The sequence below is a fragment of the Cydia amplana genome, chromosome 16, assembly GCF_948474715.1.
Source record: "Cydia amplana chromosome 16, ilCydAmpl1.1, whole genome shotgun sequence".
NCBI lineage: Eukaryota > Metazoa > Arthropoda > Insecta > Lepidoptera > Tortricidae > Cydia > Cydia amplana.
The window spans coordinates 6,764,950-6,776,918 of NC_086084.1; the positions used below are offsets into that span (position 1 = coordinate 6,764,950).

At 38.4% G+C, this 11,969-nt stretch overlaps 1 protein-coding gene across 2 annotated transcripts in view; it reads left to right on the forward strand.

Moving 5' to 3' along the window:
* Positions 1–11,743, forward strand: part of LOC134655496 (membralin) — a 117,108-nt gene extending 105,365 nt beyond the window's left edge. For both annotated transcript variants that reach the window (XM_063510963.1, XM_063510962.1), the window contains 2 exons: positions 6,147–6,246; positions 10,593–11,743. In XM_063510963.1, coding sequence (XP_063367033.1) covers positions 6,147–6,246; positions 10,593–11,282 — 790 coding nt within the window. In that variant the 3' untranslated portion in view covers positions 11,283–11,743. The remainder of the gene's footprint in view (positions 1–6,146; positions 6,247–10,592) is intronic.
* The last annotated feature ends 226 nt before the right edge of the window (positions 11,744–11,969 follow it).

Sequence of the window (11,969 nt, forward strand, 5' to 3'; positions counted from 1 at the left end):
TGGACAGATTGTAACATTCATAATAACGATGTCAAAATTTATGTAGATCATTTAATTTAAATATCTATAGATCAATAGTTGATCTGCCTTATTTGAAACTAGTATACGAAGTGATCGAATATCTGTTTGGAGTTAATAAAACTGTTCGGTAGTTATTTGACCGAGGCGGGTCGGAGGGTCGGGGGCAGATAAATAATATTCAAAGCATTTTCCGATGCGCGACGTATTGTAGCGACGTCGCAGCCCGTCGCGCGGGCACGGCAGCTGCTCTCAGTAATATTGTGTTATACTTTATCGAATTTGCATGTTTTTACTGAATAACATTCCTTTGGCGCACTCGACATCAAAGGCCAAGGCGAAAGTGATTTCGCACCGAGTTAGTTCAACAAGATTCAGTTTCACCCCGCCTGTCCTATCTGACTTTTGAATAATTTTGATGTGCCTAATAATAATAAGGAATTTCATTTTAAATGGGCATCCGACTTTTGATATTTAAAAGTTAAGCAAAGCTGAAGTAGCTGCTTACACGTTATTATAATGATGTGAATCGCTGCACGTGACCGACTTCAACCCTCGTGCCGCGGCTTTTGTCAGTTGGAGTGCACCTTCTGTAATGTGAATTTCTGTTTAACCTCGTCGACTACTTTTTGTTTGGATATAAATACATATATCAATTAGACGATATTGATCGATAATAAAAAAATAATTAAAGTGCCTATAGCTATTAATTTTTACAATTTATGCTCAAGCTTTTTGAGCGCAAAATGCAATAGATTACTTAATTACGACCTACCTAACGCATGCTTTCTTTCTTATACCTAATAATCTTCAAAATATTTTACAGATTGATCACGTGATGCTTATTGGAGTTCTGGGTTCGGCTTATTTTGGGCTCATGATTCACTTATAACTTTCTTATTTATATGAGTATATCATATTATTTATTGCTCCGTGATAAACTGGCATAAATAATTTTGGCATAATCTCATTTGAAGCTTCCTAACACCGATGACGCTGTGATGAATATCGACGATGAATTTTCTTACCTACATACTGAGATTCACTTGCTATGTTCCTGTTGCGGTACAGTACGAGCGAACTTAAGCGTTTATCAGCAGTAGTGACTTCTTCAATGATATTTTGCTTACAGAAATTGAGCTACTATTAACATTCTGTTACAGCATTGAAATTGAGCTATTAACACATCAAGCCAAAAAATAAAATGGCGCATAGAAAACCTCCTCCGTTGGTCACTTGCGACGTCATTTACATCTTTCCATTACCGCCAGCGCTTCGGGCGGTCCATAAAATATTTATGTCCGAAGTAACATTAAGAAAACGCCGCTTATTTCTTGTAAATCCACTAACATGTATGTTTAATGCTTAATCTTTTTCGTTTGATGTCGTTCAAAGACGACGCCTCCGAAGCCGCTTAACAGTGGACAAGGAATTGCCTCGCTTTGCCCCTCTTTAATTCATCCCCGGAGCGATCTACCCGTGAAATTGTTACTTAAGAACTTAATCGACGCATCGCTCTTTGTCTTTGTGTTGGACGTTTTACAAACAACGTTTTATTGAATTCTATGTTTACCGTCCTTTCTTGCGAAACATTTGTTTCTATTTTGTTTTTAAATCGCATTCATTTAGAAGGCGTTTCATCTTAACATATAAATATGTAGATCTTCGATTGTTTGATGTCAAAAATTAAGCTGCCTGTAGAGGCAGTTGGGTCCAACCATTTGTGGGCCACATTTGAAGACGTATCACGTTCCATCATTACAGGTATATTAATCTACACATACACCCGGTATGTCCCATTAATCTTCAGCTGCTAATTAGTGAGCGTTGTGCTCATATTATCATGCTAATCGCAATCCACTTAATGCACGTATTCACTGTTTCAATGCTTATGTACGTGATAATTCGACTTCACTTTTAGTATATTAATGTAACACACGTGATCTGGATTAGAATAGTCATGAGTATAATCTAGGTAATATTATTTATAAATATATACATAGTCTTTGACATAGTTATCATAGTAAATTTGACATTAAAACTGTGCATAACATTTATACTAATGGACTTCAATGTAATAAGGCTGCATTGTAAAATTTCGAAATCTTTGTTAATTTCGTTGTACAAGGAGTATTTTGTGACACATTAATTCTACGAGTAGATTGATATGGCCATGTCCATATTCTACAATACAGTTAAAACAGTTGTAGTCGCAGTTCATAAATCAGTTATTTACCTGTCTCTTATTACAAAAGAAGTGCATCCGCGCAATAATGGGAGCTTGGGTGGACGACAGTTGCCGACCACTCTTCAAGGAATTAAAGATACTACCATTACCTTGCATGTATATTTTAAAAGCGTGTCTATTTGTAAAGAATCGCCCAGACATATTTAAAATGAGATCTGAGTTCTTCTCAGGAACTCAGAGAACTCAATATCAAAATCTAATATATCAGCCAAGATGCAACACGGCTATATACAAAAAAAACGCCTATAATATGTGTATCCTACTATATAACTGTATGCCTGTCAATTTAAGATGTCTAAACACTACTGAATCTAGGAAGAAAATGACAAGCTTTTTATTAGAACACTGTTTCTATAGTGTCAAGCAGTATATTGAGCACAATAATGCAAATAATTAATTTTAGTTATTAAAAATCTAATTAAATATAAATTTTATGCAATATAATAATGTACTGATATTAGTCCAATTTTATTGATGTAATGAAATGTGCTATACAATTTCTTGAGTGAAATCTATTTATCTAATTGGCTATATTGCATGTATTAAAATTTAATTTATTAACATAATAATTTTCAGTCTAACACATGTGCTGGACTAAAAATTTACGTTAGGTACTACAACATTTGCGCATCGTTTAATTACGATAGAATACTGGACATTTTTCTACAAGAACATCCTGTAACTATAATTAAGTATTCTTGCAAATAAATGATATTGATTGATTGATTGATTGATTGAGTAATCATTTATACGAGAAACTAACACTAACCGAAAGTAACACTCCAATCAAGAATGTAGATAGTTATCATCCCCCTTTAGATTTCATTATAGACTTACCGTCTCATGAATATTTTAAAATGGAACCTACTTACAGACGTAACTTTTTTAACGCGGATTATGATTTAATACTTGGGGCCTTGGATGACATCATGTGGGATGATGAATTAAAATCTTGTCATAATGCTAATGAGGCTGTCGATAAGTTTTACAGAGTATTGCATCATGTTATCTGTGAAAACATCCCCTTGAGAAGGTGTAACCATAATTCCTATCCTGTCTGGTACAACACGAACTTAAAGCACATGCTAAAACGAAAATACAAATACCACATGAAATACAAGAAATACAAGAACCCGTTGGACAAACTTGAATTCGAATACTTGCGAGGCAGCTGTGACAAATTAATAAATCAATGCTACAAAACCTATATAAGCGAGATGGAAATAAGAATAAACCAAAATCCAAAAATGTTCTGGACACACATAAGCAAAATGCGTAGTAATAGTTCCGCGTACCCACCTGTCATGGAGTTCAATGACACAAAAGCAGACAATCGTAGAGATATTTGTGACTTATTTGCTAATCATTTTTCATCAGTATATGAAAAACACGGAAACGATCCAAACAAAAAAATACTAATTACCGGTAGTGAAATGGCAGACATAATTCTTTCGCAGGATGAAGTTGAAGGCCGTTTAAAAAAACTTGATATCTCAAAAGGTACTGGTCCCGATAATATACCGCCTTTATTTCTTAAAAACTGCGCAAAACGGCTTTCTGAGCCCCTCACCATCTTGTACAACTGGTCTCTCAGAACAGGAGTATTTCCGGATAAATGGAAAGAAGCTCGAATAGTCCCCATATTCAAATGCGGGAAGCGTAACTTAGTCTGTAACTACCGACCTATCTCTATCCTGTCCACAGTTGCCAAGGTTTTCGAACAGCTAGTGTACCCTTATATCTTTAGCCATGTGCAAAATTATATATCACCATTGCAACACGGGTTTATGCCAAAAAGGTCAACTAACACAAACCTATGTAATTTTATCGAGGATCTTACTCAAGCGGTTGACAAGGGATGCCAAGTCGATGCAGTGTATACGGATTTTTCGAAAGCATTCGACAAGGTTAATCATCAGATACTTTTAGACAAGCTGCATCAGTTTGGAATAGGTCAATCATTGTATGACTGGACTCGGTCTTAACTGGAGAATAGGCCATCGACTGTGATTATTGAGGGCGCGCAGTCTCGTGAGTTCATAGCGTTTTCTGGAGTACCTCAAGGATCGAATTTAGGCCCTCTGTTTTTCAACATTTTCATCAACGATGTAACATCCATATTTAAATTTTCTAATGTGTACTTGTTTGCCGACGATTTAAAACTCACGAGAATCATTAGAGACCCCGCCGATGCTGAAAAATTGCAGGGCGATGTAACGTCTTTGGTGGAGTGGTGTACCACCAATAGAATGCATTTAAATCCCACAAAATGTTACCATATTAAATTCCATAGGAAGCGGAACGAGTTGCGAACGAAATACAAAATCATGAACCAACATGTGCAGGAGGTGACTGAGATCAGGGATCTCGGCGTTACTCTGGACAGCAAGCTAAGGTTTCATAAACATATAAACACCATGATTGACGCGGCATTCAGGGCGCTGGGCTTTGTACTCAGAGCTGGAAAAGAATTTAAGAAAAACTCAACTCTGATAAAGCTGTTCAACTCATTCGTCAGAAGTAAGCTTGAATATGGTAGTATTGTATGGACGCCTACTTACAAAATCCATGTCAACAGAATCGAACGCGTGCAGAAACGATTTACCAAACACCTGGCATACCGAAATAGAATACCAAAACTAACGTCATATAAAGAAAGACTTAGGCGCTTCCATATGAAATCGTTAGAATGGAGGAGAGAAATGCTGGACATGACATTCCTATACAAAATAATCAATAGCCAAGTAAACTGTCCCAGCCTACTAAGTATATTCGCGCTTAAAGTACCAACCCGCACTCCACGCTACCCCTGCACTCTATTTAGCAGGCGTTTCTGTCGCACTAAACTTGGTTCCCACTCACCGGTGCCCCGCATGTCACGCTTGTATAATAAAATCAGCAAGCACAATACTCAGCTGGATATACACTATGACAGCTTGCATAGTTTTAAAAAGAAACTTACCTCGATTCCCGATTGAAGTGCCTCTTGACATTCCCCTTTGTAGATTTTAGTTTAATTTATTGTTTAGTTTTTATCCAGTTACTTAATATTAGACTTGTTAGGCATAGTGGTAATTCTTGGTAGGTGTATAGTGGTAATCCTATCTTATTAAAATGTTTAGAGTAATATATTATGCATGCTGTGTTCACCTGTAATTGGTGGCGCAATTATAATTTAATATTACGCAAGTGTGTTAGTCTATAAGTTGTTGTTGCCACTGTTGGTGAACCTTAATAAAAAAATAAAAAATAAAAAATAAAACTGACCATGCTTGCTTTCACGCTTATGCGTTGACTAAGCGAGCGGACGCAAATATAACCACACACGTAATATCTAATGTACAATAAGGCGCGCTCCGCCTGAAACATAAACACCAACAAAGAGCAACATGTGGCATCGCCTTACAAAACAGCAGACCGCATTCGGAGAAAAATGTATATCAGAGTGAATATCGATTTCAAATAAAATTGCAACCTTTTCAGATAACGAGGCGACGTTTTCCCCTTTCCGGGGACCGTTTGTCGCTCGCGTCTCATACTGGGAATTTATCCACCGAAATAAGCAGATAACGAAGCTAATGGTAGCGCCAGCTAGCGAAATATACGACACACAACGATTGGCTCCTTCTCAATGGACGTCTTTTGTCGAATGCAATTGAAGCACCGCCGCTTTTACGGTGTCAAAATAATTGACGTTTTAGAGTTAGTTCTAGATATTTCTCTCGCGTCTTGTTAGCGGAGTGCTCGGTGGTGATGTTGTAGCTTATTTATATATATTGGGATGATTTATTTAGATTGTGTCGCTCTATTTGTAGCCTTAGATTTAGTTCGTTTTAGATAACAAAACTGTTATTTATAATACTGTGTCTTTTGTCCTCAGATTCTTCTACCTGTACCACTTCTCGTTCTACGCGTACCACTACCGCTTCAATGGGCAATATAGCAGTCTTGCGCTTGTTACCTCGTGGCTCTTTATACAGGTAATATATTACTTGCAATATCACGCACTTGCCATCGCCTCCTACTTTTATTGCGACATATTTATTAAGTTGGACATGTTAACACTTCTTACATGAGCATTATGAGTATGAGTATGAGTATGTAAATGTACATACCTATTATTAGTATTATATCTTGTTGATACATAACCATAGGCGGAGATATCATAAAATTGGTCATATGCAACATAATTCAATTTTCTAATTTGGTGTCAACAATACGTACAAACGTTCTGCCTTTCTTGCATATTATGAATTCTTATTAAAGTTGACGGCCACTTCTGAACATAGTACAATAAAGTGTGAAGTCACTTGAACTACCCTTCTGACCATATGTCAAATGAGGTAAATAACAAACACTCAACAATTTCCCTTTCCTGTCCCAGACGGCTTGTCAACAAAATAATTACTTGGACAACCGACCCTGGTGCGGGTCATGCCATTCCCGTGGATTTGATTAAGGGAATATCATGCATATCTCTTAATGCCTGCGTGACTGCGTGTGTATAACATCAGTGGGCCATGCCATCTGTTTGTCCACTTTGATGTTGGCCAGCCGCGGGCGCCGGCCGCTGTATGTGCGCACGTGGAGTTTGCAGATAAACTGTTTATCTAAAGAGATATTAACATTCCGCTGCCATACTCCGGTTATTAAATTCTGAGCTAATAGATTATATACATACGTTCACACATTGCTCAACGTTGAATATTAATGAAGCGATATTAATGAAGTAGTTTTTCAAACTCCGACCTAAAATATATCTCTAATGATATAAGCAGTTACTTCATAAATAAGTATATTGTATGTCATCATAGTTGGTCCTTCGAGTTATTATTATTTTTAAGCACACTACCTCGAAGAAAAATCTGTTTAGTCGGATCTAAAAACTCGGGGTCGAGCCGCGAGCATTTGTCAACAAATCACGTCCCCATACGTTATTGTGACGAACGAAGTCGCGTACTTCAGGACGTTAGCTCACAAAAATCAACTTTCCCGCACCAGAAATAAAAGATGATATCAGTCGTGCGGCTTATCTGTCGGCCGAGCTCGCGAGATGGACGTCACCGTTACGTCAAAGTTTTATCAAATGTTTTCCGGGACAATTCCCAAATAACATCCATGCACGTAATATTTCCCGCACGCCTGGGAGCCGCTAGCCGTGATGGACGGATCGCACTTAAATAACGTAATTTAAGGCAGAATACATATGTATAAAACATTGCTTAACGTAGTGATTTCTCATTTTGCGGTCTCATGTTATTGCAGATACCCAATAAATTCTTAAAATGGCATACATAGATTAGTTAAAACCCTTTGTATAGGTTAATATAGTTAAGCGCAGACAGCCTGTCTTGAACGGGAAGTGCTCGAGTCGATATGCGATCGCCGTTTGCGGAAGCTAATAACGCGTCGAGCGGACCGCGGCTTGCTCGTGTTTAGTTTGTATAAAACAACTGTCTCGCTTGTTGCATGCGAGAATTTGTTGGATATTTTAACTAAACAAGTAAAAGCAGAATTTAGTTTCTTTTTTCCACTTTTAGATAAGCTACTATTTTTTATGACTACATTTCTAATTTCTATATAAATATTTATTTATGATCAAATATGATACAATGTATTGAACGGGATTGAATAACACGGAAAAGGTATGTTCTGTTATGTAAAACGAGAGCGCCTCGAGCTGGAGCGGTAGGCTCTGCTGGATTAAAGCGCGGGAAGGGCGACGTCGAAAAACAAGAAGCCCCTTCGGAATGCAAAGTGAGGGCTTATCTTATAATCATCGAGCGTGTCAACTTATTAAAAATCATATTTCATGAGGTCGCCTCCCCGGCCGGGACGCGGCGCGCATAACATTGATGGCGCCCAACGTGGGGCATTCCGCTACATTAATTTAAACCGTCGTTACTTGTTGACAACAAGCTCAAACTAAAGCCTGCTAAAGTCGGTCCTAATAAAGTTACTTTAAAAGATTTTTCAATTTCTCACCTCGTCTCATTTTCGATTCCGCAAAAGGGGTTCATCCAAGATAACAGGCACGCTTTGGCCTAATTCTTGTCAAGTCCTAAATAAACAGCCGACGTCCGCCATTACAGGGTCGGTGAAGAGCGGTAATCTTGCAGATCTCCCACTAATTACAGTTCCGCTTAAATCCAACACCTTTAGGTGTAACCTCATTGTGCTTCAGTCCGAGGTATACGAATATTTAAATAGATTACAGTTAAGAATTTTAGCATAATTTGTAACGTTAAGGGATTTCGAGTTACGTACCTAGTCGTCATAGCCTGGTATATCTATTCAACGAAATATTGAATGGAAATAGTGCAGCCAAGATGAAACTACGCGTTATTATCCCGTTTTCCATTAATTAGATTCTAGTTGAGTAAACAAAAGCAGTGAAACATGAGTAATAATTGTATCCTTAATTATCTAGATGTTCGATGCACTCTGCATTAGGATCTTTGTTTTGTTTTCCTGTTTAATTCAATGTTTTCGCTTCTAATTCGTGATTCCTTTCCTTTAGCAGGATTAGTTAAATGAAAAGGGATTTTTTTTTTACTTTTCCGATGCCCCTCGCAGTTCGTTCGCTGTTTTTTCTTTGCATTTTAAATCAAAATAACTTTATTTTCGTCCGAGTTTTCTACCGTCTTGGCATAATCAACGCGCCGGCTCTAAAGTGTTTAAGACAATTTTGCGGCAGAAAAAATATCATCACAAAGAGCTCTCGCTTTTCTTTGAAGTGTTAAGTCGACTCTCGAGAGGTGTTCAGCTCTCCCGCAGTTGTTCACAACTGCAACCACGATCATAAAGTGCGCGCTCGACGCTCAAAGGTCTAAGACGCGTTGCATCTGGCATTTCAGACATAATATGCATAACGTTCTTTGCAATTATAAACCCTACACTATCAAGAGCTTGAACGAACTTGAAAGAACTATGATGCATTAAAACTATGACGAGTATAATTAAATAACTAGGGTCTATCTGCTTAAATACCGTTGCTAAATATAATAATAAAAGAAGTTACGGTGCTGAAACGAAATTCAACTTTAACAAATACTGTGGTGTCTGTGGTTCATGCAACAATTGGCTCAGTAGCATAAGTAGCGAAGTGGACTAGTTGTTCAAAATGATCTGCACACGGTCTCAATTTCCTAACAAAAAGGTTGTGTTCAACTACGAATGTTCCCTGTACACAGATACACGTATCATTTTATTTGATTGGGCAGACTGCGCGGTAAATCTCAAAGCGGTTGATGTTAATGGACGGATAAAAGGGCATCATCTCTGCCCATTAAATACCTTTTAAACGTTTGATCCTTTTTTAAATCTGTCGCTGCGATGATCCGACATGTGATTGGGGCGTGTCGTGTTAATTAAGGTCATACAATATAGGGTATTACCGTTATGGGACAAACGGATCGGTTTTGTGCGCGTTATATGTTGCTTGTTGGTTGAATGCTTTTACGATTGTAAACAATGACGTTCATCAATGTACTTACAAGTAGGTAATATTATTTGACGCAACATACTGTATGTTTGTATGTCTGATTACTAAGCGCGACCTGTATTCCAAATGATTCGATGAACTTTGACCGTTTATTCAATCATCTCAGCTGAGAGGATGAAATATTGTAGGTAGGTACTTAATATTTATGTAGCCAGTCACTTTCTTTAGGTTCCCTATTAAGTTCAGACGAATACAAAGTAACTGAGAATGCTCTTAAGAAACGCTTATTATAATAACTAGCTATATAACTACCTAACGCCAAACTCCTACCAAGTATTTCAATTACTGATGGTGCAAAATAAGTGGCAACGGAGGTTTCGCGGTGGCGAGGCATGCGCTTCGAATAATAAATCACAGAGGCGTCCCGACTTGTCCGCGCCGCCTAACCCGTTACACCCGCAACAGGGAAAAAATCAAAACGAGAGGATCACAAAATATAATTTCAAATAAAAGTTCACTTCGAGGCGGTCACAAGTTTCTTAATTAAAACTTACGTCGGACGTCGCGAGGGGAGGGAACTTTGACCCAGAAATAAATAAATAGAAACGGGGATACTCTCGGTGGTGTCACGAGTCGCTCATTTATTTGTCTAAAGGAGTTTTGCTCAGTTCGACGGACGTGTCTCATAATCTGCACCGGGAACGTCTGCGAGTAAATATCGACGCGGCCGCCACTTAGCTGCGCCGCCGTCGCCTCCTGCAGACTTATCTCTTTACCGTTTATTTATTGTTGTACACGCTCCACATCCTTTTTCGGATTCTGGTTATTTACACAGCATCGGAATGTTTATTGGCTTTATAATAATACAATGTTTTGTTTCAGCACTCCATGTTGTACTTCTTCCATCACTACGAACTGCCCGTGATACTACAACAGGCTCAGCTGCAGCAGTTGCTGCTTCGTACTCATCATGGTATGGGTGGCATGGTAGGGTTGGCCGGTATCGCCGCCCTAGCCAGTGGAGCTGCTTATCATGACGCTCCCGGCACCGGCACTCAAGCCACTCCTCCGACGACTCAATCGACCACGCAAACCGTTCAAGATACTACGCAATCCACTACGCAGACAACCCCTGAAGTTTCTACTGCACAAACTAATACTACTCATACTGGTGACGTCGTCTCCTCAAGAACTGTAGCCGCAGAAACAACCGCTACTGGTACCAATACTGGCATCGTTAATGAGAATGTGGAAAGCTCTTTAACAACTTTAATAGACTCGATCAGTCCTGATGGTGAAAATAATATTAAAATAAAAGAGATCTCGAGAGAAAATTCCCGGGATGAAGCTAAATTTGTGAGCAGCAGTAATGTGACCAATGCCGTCACCAATAGTGCGAATGGTGAGGAGGCTATCAACAATGGTCAAGATAAAACGTCTACTTTAGACCGTCGACGAAAGGTCAGCGGTGGCGTGCCCGACACCGATCCCCCTTTACTGTCGACGAGTGCCGATGATGCGGCTGCCGAAAGAAGGGCTCCCGACCCCTCTGAGGCTGACGAATTAGACTAATGAATCTTACATGTTATTCTTATACCTGTCAACTTTGCATCGAGTATATTCAGTATCCATTGATCAATCCGCTTACGTGATTAGTTTATGACATTAAACAATATTTTTAAATGTAGTAGGATTTATACTGCAGTGTTTTATGTTTTCCCCTAACTTGTCACAACGGAAGACTGGTGAACAACATCATATTTCCTGTAGAACGAAGAGCGTTGTTCTTAGAAACTTGTTAGTGATTTTGTTGTAGGTTTATCGTACGTATGATTTGAAAGGTGATTGTAGCATATAAGTCTATGTATGCCACTAAGGCAATTATGTAAATAATTTGATGTCGATACATATTTATTAGGATATTATTTTTGTTAATCCCGTTTGTTCATTTGAATATGCTTAGTGGATGGCGCTAGAAGTTGGCATACTCTATTCAGTGATTTAGTTAATGCAATAAAATAATTTGAGTCATATTGTGTATTTTTATTTATTTCTTCGTTACCTATAAAGATAAAGATAGGTAAAGATAAAAGATACTTTATTCAAGTAGGCATAATTACAATGCGCTTATGAACGTCAAATAAAGCTACATGCACCGGCTCCAACCCTACACCTCAACCCCGAGCCCGATATGGGACCGGCAACAAACTCGGCGGGACATATCTTAAAAAAAAATACATCTTATAATTAACATGCATT